Raw genomic sequence first — 14,585 nt, forward strand, 5'->3', positions numbered from 1 at the left:
ATTTATATATACAACCCACACACAGTTTAGCTTCTGTTACTGTTCCAACTTCTCATCCTCCTCTTTTGTTCTGTTCTTTGAAAAGCATTATTAAAAATGCATACTCACACTTATTCTCTAGCATTCATCAAACACATCAGTTGTTTCTCTCTTCCTCCTTAACCACTTTATCTGCATGTGACACTGTTGCATATGGATTGCATGGAATCTTGTGTGGGGTTGATATAAAAAAAATAATATACTGTTTGCAGATATGTACTTGTTGAATTCATCTGATAATTCTTTGATGCTTCTATTATGATAATTTTTGTTATCATTACTGTAATTTCATTTTCAGTCATTATGAGTTTCTCAGATTAATTTTCCTTGAAACTGTGCTCATAACATGCTTGACAATTTCTGTTAACTTTTTGAATGCCACCTCTCATCGAAACATAAGATCTCAGTTGTATTTCTAATCTGTATTGTTAAGTTATGATGAAGAAAATAAAAATTGAATACTTTCATTTCATTTTACATACTTGATTTCATGTTCTTTATAGTGTTAAAGACAGCCATCAAATGTCAGAAACTAACCAAGAGAAAAATCAGAAACTGAAAGAAGCTTTAGGAATAAGTCAGTTCTTTGTTGAAGGAAGCTCTTTAGATCCAGAACGTAAAGCAAAGGAAGCAGCTGCAGCTGCTGCTGCTGCAGCCACTGCAGGCACTGAAGTTCAGAAAAAATACTCGTAAGTACTGAAAAATGCAGTGTCTTATACATACTGCTAAACAGTTATGCATGAGACTTCAGTTCTTATTATAGATAAGTTAACTGTGTAATTTTTTTTATTATATTTGGACTAATTTTCATTGTGTTCCTTAGTGATTATTGTAAAATATAAAAGTGAACCAGTTAGCCCGTAAAGAATGTGGTGCACCATCCCTATCTTCTTACACACTGCCTAATCCTTACCTTCATATGTATTCCACGTGGATACTGAATGGACAAGACTGTGCTGACAATGTGGGAATTTGTTGACCATATTGTATTTTGTATTGCCAATTACACACCAAAATTGTCATGTAAAGGTGCCATCCCCCCCCTCCAGTTTCATTAGAGTATGAGGGCAAGGAAGGATAAGTTTGCTGGAAAAACTACTAGAAAATTGAATATTGGCACTATCAGCATATGAAACATCATTGGAAAAAAATTGGATAATAATAATTGTAAGATGCTAGTGATCAGTGAAAGGAACAATTTGCTGTAATATTCAACATTCAATACAAAGATAGTTTCTGGGAATGACAAACAGTTTCATGTAGTGGGAGGTGGGGGGTTAATCAACCACGTTAGAAAGGTAGTATGATGTTTTCTGATAATTGAAAGGTTAGACAGTTAAAGTACAGTTACATGGTGCTGTAGCAGGAATTCACTGACCCTTGACGTACAGAGTTGGTGAATTAAAGGATCATTGTTTTGAAGGTCATGCAAACAATAATTACTATATTTGAGCATGGTCCCATAGAAAGTTCTTGGGAGTGTGCAAAGAAGTTTTCAGTTATTAGAGAGGACAGCTGATATTCAGAAAAGGGAAAGCTTTTTAAGAAAACAAAACTAATAATAATAATGATAGGTTATAAATTATATATTTAGTTTAATCGTTTATCCAAGTGTAAGCAAAGTTTGCGCCTGAAGTATCTTCACGTCTGGGGCAACTCGTGGCAAAGGTGGACTGAGTTCTCATCACTTTTCTTAGTATTCCATAACGTAAAGCACATCTCCTCGCAGACATGTATAATGCTATGAATTATGGGAAGGGTCACCACCCAGACCAGTTTCGACCTTTATTGAGGTCTCTTCAGTGGGAACCAGACCCAGAAGTGATAACGAGGTTGAAGCAATGCAGAACTCATATTTCCATATGCCATTTGCCAAAAGGTGTCACACCTTATTATTAAATTACTCTGGATTAGAGAAAGATGCTGTAATTTTTTTTGCTTGGTTAGACTATAAATTATATATTTAGTTTAATCCTTTATCCAGGTGTAAGCAAACAAAGTTTGCACCTGAAGTATCTTCAGGACTGGGGCAACTTGTGGCAAAGGCAGACTGAGTTCTCATCACTTTCCTTAGTATCCCATAATTTAAAGCACATCTCCTTGCAAACATGTATAATGCTATGCAATATGGGGATAGCATTATAGACACATCTTAGCACATCTGCTAAGATGCAGGTTAGCACATCTGGCAATTATTTGACATTTTGAACTGTTGCTGATATATTTAAGCAATCAGGCCAGAGTTACCTGCACTTGGGGTAACTTTAGCCCATAGGTTGAAATCCATTTTGAAGAAAGTAGTCCATCTCATGTGTGAATGTTGAACCAAACAGTAATTCGAAATGATAAATTTTGTGCAGCATCTGACTTATGACATAGTTTTTAGAGGGCTTATAAGGCTAATAAATGGCAATAACAGAACAATGTTGAAACATTTTTAATTTTCAAAAAAAAAAAAAAAAAAGAAAAAGAAGAAGATAAAAAAAGGAAGTACAATTTATAAATAAGCGCATTATTGCAAACTTAATATAACCATTACAGTATTACAGTAATAAAAATTTCAAAATAATTTCTTAATTTATAATAATCACAGTTTCACTTTTATTATTGCAAAATTATAAATTATTTGATGCAGTTATCTTGGAAACAAAGGATTTGAAATTAAAAAAAAAAAAAGATGCATATGTGTTACATAAGCATTCATCTTTTTTGTGGGGGGGGGAGAGTTACCCATCTAATAAACCTACAAATCTTTCAGATAATTTATTTTCGAGATCATTCACTAGACTGTTGTTGCAAACTAAATCACTTGAGGAGCATGTTTATACGAGGTGGTCTGAAAAGTTCTCGGCCTTGACCATAGATAGTAACACTTTCAGCAAGATTTTTTTCTTCTAAGTTGGTACATCTGTCATAAGCATCCATGTGAAATTGCAAGTCATTCTATCAAGTAGTTTATTTTATACAGCTGTCTGAAGCAAAAGTGTTGTCTGTATCCCTTGAAATGAATAAAATTGAGTATCATGCAGTTATAAAATTCTTTGTAAAAGAAGGTTTAAAGAAACTGATCGAGCTTAAAGATCTTGAAGTGTTATTAGATAGGAAGATGAAGTTCAGGGGTCATGTAGGAAAGATTGCAAATACAACTCAAAAGTTAATTGCAATGCTGAAATGAATTTTAACATGTAAAGAGAATGATGTCATTTTGTCTTTTTTTTACAAGGTGTTGATAAGACCTCACTTAGACTATTGTGTGCAGTTCTAGTCTCTTGGTTTCCGTTGTGATTCTTTTGCACCTCACCCACTCAAAGTCTCTATGTAGAAGCAAATGAACCGGCTCTATCACTTCAACGGAAACAGTTGTCTCTTAATTATGCCCTAAAAATAAAATCTCTCCCATATCACCCTACATGGAATAGTATCTTCTCTCTGCATTGGGAAGCTCAATATCACACGCATCAAACTGCTATACATCCTTTTGGTATGTGCATTAAAGAAACTGTGCAAGCTGTTAGTATAAATGTTGACAACATTAGCTACACTAAACATAACAACATTCCTCCATGTCAGGTTTGCACACCATCCTGCAACCTCTCACTTTGTCAGCTACAGAAATCTTATACCCCATCATCCATTTACCTGCAATTGTTTAATGCACACAGAGCAGCACACACTGATTTCTTACCCATCTATACTGATGGTTCAAGAACTAACACCTCTGTTGGCTGTGCTGCTGTATTTCCTGACATTATTAATCTCAAATCAGATCCCACCAGACCACAGTAATTATACAGCAGAGTTACATGCCATTCAGCTTGCACTTGTGCATATAAAAGAAAAAACTGCTACCAAAAGTGTATAATTTATACAGACTCATTGAGCTCTTTACAGGCTATCTCCTCTCCTATGTATAATCCTCATCCAGTACTTTATGAAGTGCTACACCTGCTTCACAAAATGAAAATCCTTAATTTCAATGTTCAGTTCTGCTGGATTCCCAGCCACATCAGAATCAAAGGAAATGAGGCTGCAGGTGCAGCTGCTAAATCAGCCCATACCTTCTCCACATATTATTTGACAGTTCCATATACAGACTACAGACAACTTATAAGATCAAAGCTAATTGCTCAGTGGGAGTTAACATGGCAAGAAACATCAACAAACAAATTATATAACATTAAACCTTAAATTAAACACTGCCATTCTAGTCAACGTACAAAGAGAAGGGAGGAGGTTGTCCTTGCTAGACTCCGCATAGGTCACAGTCACCTTATGCATTCTCATTTACTGAGAGCTGATGACCCTCCCATATGTGAAAAATGCAACACACATCTCACTATTCATCATATTCTGGTAGATTGTCAAAAATTTACACGAGAGAGGAATGAAATTTTCACCTATCTAACCAAGCCATATACACTCAGGGAAATGCTAGCAGACGCAGGCAAATTGCATGATGTTTTTAATTTTTTTAGAAAGAATTAATTTGTACAAACACATTTGACCATAAATTTGTTTATATGTAAATACTTTTTTTTTGCTTAATTTTATTTATGGCAGGAATTTGATAATGATGATGATGAACTTTTATACATATATATTATTCATTAGGTTAAATCTGACCGATTATGTATTACCATTGGCCTTGATCGTGTATATTTGTATCAACCTGCTGTAATTTTGTTAATATGTAAATACCATAATGCTAAACTTAAATTTTATGCATCGATGCTGTATAATAATTCCTTTCTGACTCTTTAAGTATTAGTATAATAATATTTGTTGTAATCTTACTAGATATAGACACTGCTTTCCTTGACTTGTTTTGTATATACATATGTTAACCTATAGTTATCTATAGGTTAACATATAACATTAATGCTGAAACCTCTGCAGGAATTTTGTTTATATGTAGATACTGCATCACTTAACATACATTATGTGTATGCATCTTATTTACTACTTTATTTTTCGAATAATCATGTAGTGCTGTAGGACATCTTACCTATTTGTGTACTTTCTAGTAATTTTGTTTATATGTATTCTAAATTCTGTTTCTACTGCATTCCTAAATTTAATTTTCATCCATGCATATTGTATAATAATTCATTTTTGCCTATTTTTGTACTGCTATAAAGACATCTATTATAATTTTACATATATGTAGATATTGCATTCCTTGGCTTAGTGTTTCATATATTATGTATGAACTTATATTGTTAACTATTTTTGCACTACTGTAATAACCTCTGACCTTGTGTGTTGCTGTGCCCTCTGCAGCAGTTCTGTTTGTCTAGAGATGCTGCTTTGTGAAACTATATTCTTGTGCAGACATATTGTTTACCATTTTCTGTAAATGCTAATGCTGTAACCTTTAGTATGGCACAGTATGACCTTTGTAGTTTTTGTGCCAAATAAACTATAAACCAAACCAAACCATTGTGATTCTGATATAGTGAGAGGGTGCAGAGGAGAGTGCTAAAAATGATATCAGAATTGTGGAATACTGATTATGAAGACAGATTGAGAATTTGTAGACTGCAAACAGGAGAAAGCGAGTGTGATATGTTTGAGAAATGCAAACTTCTGAAAGTGTCATACAAGTTTCATTTTATGGAGGTTAGGGAAAGGACAAGAGGGCATCCTTAGAAGCCGAGAATGAATTCTGCTAAGAAGAGGATAAGGGCAAGATTTTTCTCTCATAGAGTGGTGAGTGATTGGAATGGATTGCCATTTGATTTTGTATGTGCAAGCAGTGTGAATGAATTCAAGAATAAGTATGACATCTGGTGCACTTAGTATGTGGCCTCATTTGATGGGTCCCCGATTTCCTGGAGGTCTCTCTTAATAAAAATAATTATCTTGAATCAAGTTCAAAAACATATAAAATGTATTGTCATCTAAGCGATTAGAACAGTTAGCACAAAAAAATTAATAATGACAACATTGTTTTTCCAAAGTAATACCATGTTTAAGTGAAGAAAGTATGAAAGGATCTCTTATTTTGACTTGGCATTAAAAACTATAGAGCTTTCATAGCTTAGTCATTATAGACGAAGCCCTTTGGTCGGAAAGACCTGGTTTCCATTCTCCGTCAGTGATGTGAGTAACCTTATCTGGTCTCTTTCGATGAAAGGTGAGTTAGCTGGTCTCACCCGGAAACTCGATTTTTCATCCCCCAGAACCGGCATACCGGTTTAATGAACACATGCATCTACAGACATAGGACAGATTGGGAGGCATAGCACTAATCATCTTATCCTTGAGTATGGTTGCAGTTGCAAAATTAAAGAACCGCGACACCATAAAGATAAAAGAGGAAGATTAAGTATTAGTAGCTATAATTATATGATAAAAGAATAGAACAAATTGGGTTGGGGGGGGGGGGGGGCAGGAAAAGAAAGAGGAGAAAAAATGACTGCAAAATGGAAAGATAGTGAAGCCGGAACAGGCAAATACCTAATCCTTGAAGATATGATAAGATCCTTGTTATATGATAAAAGAAGTCTAAAACAATTAAAATAATTTTTAAGTATTTAATTACCTAATATGACTGAGAATTCAGCTACCTAGCATATAGCAAGGAACTGCGTTTCTTGCTGTAGGTTATTGAGACTCGGCTATGAAGGAGAGTTAATTTGGTTAAGTGTTCTCCTCAGCATTGAAGGATTATTATACCTTGTAATGGAGATGACAACCGACTTGTACTTCTTATCCTTTCAACAGGTATGCATCATATCCAGGTTTTGCTGGACATACAGTTGAGAAATCATTTACCAAACTTGTAAATAATTGTGATGGATACCACAGTAAACCCATCACTGTTTTATGAATCCATGACACTTTTATGAAACACAACTTATCATCATCACATTTGCCTCATGTATAACTAAAGTTATAGTAGAATTAAATAATGACAGTGAACATCTCTTCATCCCTGCATAGACTATTTTGATCAGATAAGACTCTTTGAATATTGAAAATTGGACATGGCATCTTCAATACAACTACAAAATGAAACCACATAGTATGTAATTAACAAAAAAAAGATGAATTAATAAAAAACTCTCCAGTAGTTTTAAAAAAGTTGGTAAAATAAGCAGATTAGGAAAGATTAGCAGATTGAAAAAGTACTATCTTCCAGAAAGGAGATAAATGTAGTCCAGATCTGTTTAGTTTGGACAATGATATAAAGTTTTCACAAGTTTCCTTATAAGTAACTTCCATGAGGAATCTGCTCTTATGCAACACTTAATATAGAGAAATCTGTACTTAGAGAAATAGCATCTTGAGCAAGGCCAGGTTATTCAGGCTCAAGATACCTCATAAAAAGATTTATGTTCCACATGATGGGCAAAGACAAATCTTCCAGATGGTAAAATAAAACAAGCCACAAAAGCAAGGAATCTGGTAGACACTTGGGAAACCAAGTGGAAGAAGCTTATCTTTTGGGGAAGAGAAAAAATGTTGAGATTTTTCTGATTCCACATAGATGTTGAAATTCTGCAAATTTGTCACCATACGTTCATATATTCCTTTAACATAAGGAATACAAGTAATTTGTACTTGAACAAAAGAGGCAAGAATTCTGTAAGCTTTGTTAATGAAGACTTCACTGAAACCATATGACAAGAAGGTTAACTTGATGTAGTGCAATTTTTTATGTAATAAGTCGTCTGTAGAACAGAAAGCAGGCACATGATGTATCAAGTTCTTAACAGTCCCAATATTTTAACCAGGATGATTAGCAATTTGCCCAATTCTGCATGAATATAATGACCAGTATGAGTTTCTTCCAAAATGCTTAGAATTGTAATGTAAAATTTCGTGCGATAAAATAAATAAATAAATTTATTGAACTTGATTTTACAGGGGTTTCAGACACGTGTATATATAATGTAAATTGTAGAGTTAAAATAATATTTAAATGATACCTTATATTCTTGTAAAGTACATAAAATATTTCTTGTTGAAAGTTGTATGAAAAGTTAAGGAGAGGAGATTAAACAAGATTAAGAAAATGAATCAGCAAAAATAAAAGTTCACAAGTTCTTGCAAACAAAAATAGGCATTTGCATTAGAAACATTTGAAGAGAGAGAATCAAAGTGATGTCATCACACCACAGGATAATAACGGAACTTAAGTATTGAAACAAAGGATTAGTAAGATATTTAAGGGGAATGAGAGGGAACAGAAGCTCTTCCCTTTTTGTTCACTTTCCTTCTCGGAGGATCCGTTTCCGAATGTGAGGAGACGAGGCCATACCTGTGAAGGGATCCTGCTTCAATGCACTGAAGGACGAGGAGAAGGCTATTTCCCGAGGATATGACGGAGACCTCGGCAGTTCTTTCCTAACAACCCGATGGATGGTCGTAGCAAATGTGTCAACGGGATATCTCCCCGATATTGTCTGACTGTTTCCAGGATGAGATCCGCCACATAGATGTGAGTTCTCCTCAGTACATACCAAGTGACCAACCAGCAAGGGTAAAGACAGCCGTCATCATAGGAAGTCTGAAGAACGATATCGTCCGCAACTCTAGTTTAGAGCACCGCAGTTATCTATGGAGCAGCTACACGACTATGGTACCTTGAAGTAAAGGAACAGAAGCAAGAAAATCCAGACTGAAAATTTATTCATGTATCTGAACTATGAATGTAAAGGTTACTGTGAGTAGGCATGCTTTGTCAATGTTCTTTTTTCTAAATTGTAGATGCATAGGATAAGTATTAGTGTAAGTGAATAATAGAAAGGAGTTGGTGTGAAATTATGCATAGTGTTGTAAACTTAATAATGTAATATGGTTGTGATCATGTACAAAGACTGAAAGGAGCTAAATTAGATTAGTAATTAGGGAATAACTGCTCTTACAATGTAAATGTGTTAAGCAAAGTGCCAAAGTTACACAGAAGCTATGTGTTTAACAATATTATTAACAATATTAACAATATATGAATGTTAAGCTGTTTCAGTATAGTAATGATTAAGAGAAATAATACCCATGACTATTATTTTGTAACATCTTTTTGTCATTTGTTTAATGACCTTGCCTGATCTTTTGCCAATGCACTGTCTCAAAAACATTACGAACCTGTGTGCAAATTGATAGAGAATCGCCACGACTAACTGCATGAGTAGGTGTAATTTAGCTGTAAGATTTGCCTATGTTCCTTTTCCTGAAGTTCTCAGACTATATTAATTCAATTAGACTGCCACAGTCGATAATCAAACAAATTTGTCTAATTGAGAAGAATGAGAATGTTGGCGAACTGCTAATTGCGAGTTTGGACACATTAGAAACCTTAAGGCCTGCTTTGCATTCATGGGTAACTAAGGGCAGAGTTAATAAAGGATAAAAGAGGGTCAAAATTACGGTAGGGTTAGCTTATGTAAAGTGATAAAGAGTCATATTAGAAGCAATTATTAATTTAAGTGGAAAGTTTTCTACCTTGGGCATACTATATATTACAGATACCAAGCAATTTTTAAACTTGGTTTTAATTCTTTTTTCCTGAAACTGAAAATACTTCAGGCACAAACTTAGCTTAACTTGCTTGTTTGCTTACTTGGGAAAAAAAAGGATTAAAACCAAGTTTATAAAATTGCTTGGTATCTGTAATGTATAGTATACCCAAGGTTAAAAAAACTTTCCACATCTTTCTCTTATCATGAAATTTTTATTTAATAAGGTCAAAGCACCTTGTGGCAACTCGTATAGGTAAAAATTATAAGTTCTGCATTACTTCAACCTTGGTATCACCACCTCAGGGTCTGGCTCCCTGATGTGCTTTTGTGCAGAAGTGACCCCTTTCCTTGAGGTATGAGAGGCTCTGCTTGGGGTAGGTTTTTGCCTGTCTCTGAGTGGGGCTGCAGCTGAGATTATGGCTCTGTCTGGTGGTGGGGTGAGCCTTCCATTGGGTAGAGCCAATGCTGAGAAGTTCTTCTTGGTGACAGGGTGAGCCTGTCAATGAGTGGAACGACGCTGAGTTGGACGGTCCTCGTAGGGAGTCTGGGAGGCCACCTAATTTTTAGAGAGGTCTTTACTTAAACAGCACCTCAATAAAGGTCGAAACCGGTGTGAGTAGTGACCGTTTCCTTAATGCATAGCATCATACATGTCCACAAGGAGATGTGCTTTGCATTATGGGAGAGACTAAGGCAAGTGATCAGAGCTTAGTCCACTTTAACAAGAGTTGCCTCAGACCTGAAAATACTTCAGGCACAATCTTAGCTTAACTTGCTTGTTTGCTTACTTGGGAAAAAAAAGGATTAAAACCAAGTTTATAAAATTGCTTGGTATCTGTAACATAAATTATTAATTTAACAATGGCACAGCTGATATGATTGAAATAAATAGTAAATAGTATACGTTTACAAAAATTATCCCTCCCCCTCTATTATAACAGTAGATTGCCATCTGGTTAACAAAGAATTAACAGATCCAAAAAAAAGGCACGTTGGTTACTTTCTTCATGTTCCAAAATCAACTCTGGGTGGTTGATGGAGAGATATCAAAGAGTAGTTTATTCAGGAGTTAGAGTCCAAAAGACTGCCTGTGACTAGTGGTGTGCCACAGGGTTCTGTTCTTGGACCACTGCTGTTTAATCTGTTCATTAACGATATAGGGAACAGTCTAAGTGGGACAGTTCATCTGTTCGCTGATGATGCAAAGTTGGGTAGGGCGATAGTGAATGCAGAAGATGTCAAAGTCTTGCAAGATGACTTAGATAGATTGGAGTTCTGGACTAAGGAGAATGGATGTCAATTTAATGTGACAAAATGTAAGGTTATGCATTTCGGAGTGAAAAGATTAGCAGCAGTATACCACATTGGTGGAACTGTACTCCAAGAGATTGATGAGGCCAGGGACTTGGGAGTGTTGGTGGATAGGGAGATGAAGTTTAGGGGGCACATTGCGAAAGTAGCTAAATCAGCTCATCAACTCACTTGGTTGTTGAAAAATACCTTGACGAGCAGAGACAAGCAAGTTATTGTACCTCTGTACCGAGCCCTGATAAGACCTCATCTCGACTACTGTGCCCAGATTTGGTCACCTCGGTTCCTTCTTGATGGGGAGGAGGTGGAGAGGATCCAGAGGCAAGTGATTAAGATAATAGCAGGTCTATGGAATGAACCATATGAGAACAGGTTGAAGATTTGTGGGTTGCAGAAACTAGTTGATAGGCAGAAAAGGAGAGATATGATTGAGACATTCAAATTGCTAAAAGGATTCTATAGGATTAATTCAGAGGATATTTTTGAGATCAGGACTGGTGGTGGGAGAACTAGGGGACACCCATGGAAGCTGGGCAAGAGCGTGGTTAGCAGGGGTGTTAGAGCTGGGGTCTTTACTTTTAGAGTGGTGAATGAGTGGAATAAGCTGCCAGAGTCTGTTGTGGGTGCTATGACAGTGAGCGAGTTCAAGTCAAGGTATGATAGATACTGTGAGAATGTTGAACAGTTGTGTGAACATGATGTTTAGGGCCTCCCTCGATGAGTCTAAGGACTCCCTGGAGTAGCCCGTAGTAATAATAATAATAATAACTCAATTTATATTTGGTGGGAGGGGGGATTTCTCAATTAGAAGAAGAACTAATCCATATTACAAAGGCATTTGTCAACATATCTGTACCAAAGTGTAGGTTATGCAGAAATATCACCAAGGAGACATTTTTCAAAAGCGTTCCACAGACTAGTTAGCAAATGTAAGAGAAAGAGAACTTCCTATTACTGTATTTTCATTGTGTTGATACAATTTATTTTAAATGGTAAAATACTATATGTAGAGTGAATTAGAAAATCAAAGTTTAACAATATCAAAAAGAAATGCTTCTTGAGTAATTTATTTGTATCTGACAAAGAATTGTTTGGGAAGAGTAACACTATATGAGCATGATAATAATTAAAATTATTATTAATATTATTAATTATTATTGTTGTACGGGCACCTTCATGGAGCCCAAAGACTCATCACAGGAAACCCAAACTACCCACACACACTATCATACCTTTCTTTGAACCCATTAACAAAGCACTCACAACTGACTCTGGCAACCCATTCCACTCATTCACAATTCTCCAAGCAAAAAATCAGGGATGACCTCTTGTTGTGGCCTCTCTAGCCATTATCTAAAATCCGTAATTCAAAAGTAACCTTTATAACTCGTCTTTGCAGTTTTCCACAGCTTCTTTATCCCCTTTGAACCCAGGAGATGAAATTGGTCACAATAATCCAGTTGCAGTCTTATCAAGCCCTTATAAAGAGACAAGATGACATCCTTATTCTTACATGTCAAGGTTTACTTCAGCATCGCAATTATTCTCTGAGTTGTGTTTGCAACTTTTGCTGTGTGACTTTTGAACTTCAAATTCCTATCCACCATTATCCCAAGATCCTTAGCCTCAGAAGTTTCTTGTAGCATAACCCTGTTAATATAATGTGCTGCTGGAAATCTCATCACTCCAAAGTGCATAACTTTACACTTACTAACATTAAACTGATAGCAGTTTTTGTTTACCCAAATTTCGAGCCTGTTCAAATCAGTTGATAAGTCCTGGATATCAGTACCATCCCTGATTGCCCTGCCTATCTTTGAATATATAGATTGAACAACAATGGCCCAATAACTGAACCTTAGGGTACACCACTGGTCACCTTAAATCTGGCAGATTCACACTCACCATATACTACTTTTTGATATTTGTCTGTCAAGCATCCACTGATCCAAGTCTAGAGTTTATATTCCAATCCCATATTCTCGAATTTATGCAACAGCCTTTCGTGTGGTATCCTATCAAATGCTTTAGAAAAATTCAACATTCTCATAGTGTATCCATTCCCTTTAAATGTTACAACTGAGTTAGATAAATCCAATTTGGCTGTAACATTGTCATAAAATATAAGCAAATTGCTACAATATGACCTTCCTTTAGTATACCCATGCTGCTCCTTGTAGATTATAGCTTGTTTGTCTACCCATTTATGTATGTGCATTCTTACTAACTTCTTTAAAATCTTCACTACCACACCAGAGATACTGATACGTACGTAGTTGGACACATCAGTTTTGCACCACCCTGGCACAATGGAATTATCATACATTCCTGTGGTATCATTCCTGAGCTGAGACTCAAGTTATACAAAACATGTGAAAGGCCTTTCAGTTGAATATTGGTTGAGCAAACATGCCAATATTCCATCTGTCCCTATTGACAAATTCTTATCCAGATTATGCAACAGCTCTTCAACCCTCATTTTTATGAACCTCTAACTCTTCATCCAATATAGCAGTAACACTGTGCACCATGTTACATACACCTGATTGATATATCTTAACAAAGTGAGCAGTCATTAATTGAACAATCTCATTAGCTTCAGACACTAGAGTACCATCTGCATTTAGTAAAGTTATTCTTCCACATTCATTCTTTCTTTTTCTTGTGGCATAAGGATAAAATTATTTTGGATTGCCTTAAGCCTGCATAGCCAGTTTAGCTTTCTGCACAATACCCATTATTTTTCTTGCATGTGCTGTATATATTTCATAACTCCTCTCATTCTTATTTTCACGATATTCTTTCCACATCATCATCTTCTTGTGGATCTCTCGCTTAATGAGGTTGCATATCTATTTCACTCCCAACCTATTTTATTCTTCAAAAACTACATTTAGATACTGCCTCATTTAAGCTCTTTTTCAAAGACTTCCATTCATTGCTGACATTTTCCCCATTCACTAACTGGTACCATGTGACCAAAAATAGTATTCTCCTAAGTTGATCACAATTTCCAGCTTTGTAGTTCAGCATGACTTATACTAATGGGAACATCAGTATAATTAGATACTTCTCAAGAAAGCATGGCATGAGCACTCTCACCAACTCGTGGTAAAATAGTCATATTCTTAACAGAGCCCTCCCTTCTAACACTATGAACAAATCTATTTGTTCTCACTCTTTGACCTCAAGTTCCTTCTTGAGAAAGTTGTCTCTCAACAGTTCAATAAATTCCTCTTTATTCTTATGAGATTTCTCTTCTACCCAATCAATGCTTGGATAATTAAAGTCACCCATAATGATCACTTGTTTAGTTCTTCAAATAAGGCTAAATTGCCGATGCTTATCTTTGCCCCTTGCATTCAACTGAGCTATCAGGTCTGTAACAACACCCCCACCATATATTTCATTCTGTTAGCCTCCACACCAGATAGCCTTGAACTCATTGCTACATGGGATATTGTTACCATCATTGTTTTCTTGTGTTTCTACCCTACTCCCCCCCCCCCATCTCCTCTGTCATTCCTAAAAAACAGTATACTCGTTACACTTGATACCAGTTATCTGCTTCTGATAGCCACATTGTATTCTGTAAAGCAACGAACAGAACCTCTTTGTCTCTTAGAAACAAAGGGGTTGTGTTATATCTATACACAAATGCTCCTAGCATTTGTGTATAGATATAACAAATTATCACCCTATTTTATAATTAGATATGCAATCTATTTGGCCTTCTTGTAGAACTTTCTCTGTTCCCTCTCCAGACAT

General features: G+C 35.8%; 1 protein-coding gene across 5 annotated transcripts in view; it reads left to right on the top strand.

Annotated features, from left to right (window-relative positions):
- The window catches only part of Srrm234 (Serine-arginine repetitive matrix 2/3/4), a 615,875-nt gene that overhangs the window by 179,627 nt on the left and 421,663 nt on the right, over positions 1-14,585 (top strand). For all 5 annotated transcript variants that reach the window (XM_090391694.1, XM_090391696.1, XM_090391697.1 and 2 more), the window contains one exon: positions 543-728. In XM_090391694.1, coding sequence (XP_090247820.1) covers positions 543-728 — 186 coding nt within the window. The remainder of the gene's footprint in view (positions 1-542; positions 729-14,585) is intronic.

The sequence above is a fragment of the Typopeltis vanoorti genome, chromosome 4, assembly GCF_054136105.1.
Source record: "Typopeltis vanoorti isolate ZY-2024b chromosome 4, IOZ_Tvanoo_1.0, whole genome shotgun sequence".
Lineage (NCBI taxonomy): Eukaryota > Metazoa > Arthropoda > Arachnida > Uropygi > Thelyphonidae > Typopeltis > Typopeltis vanoorti.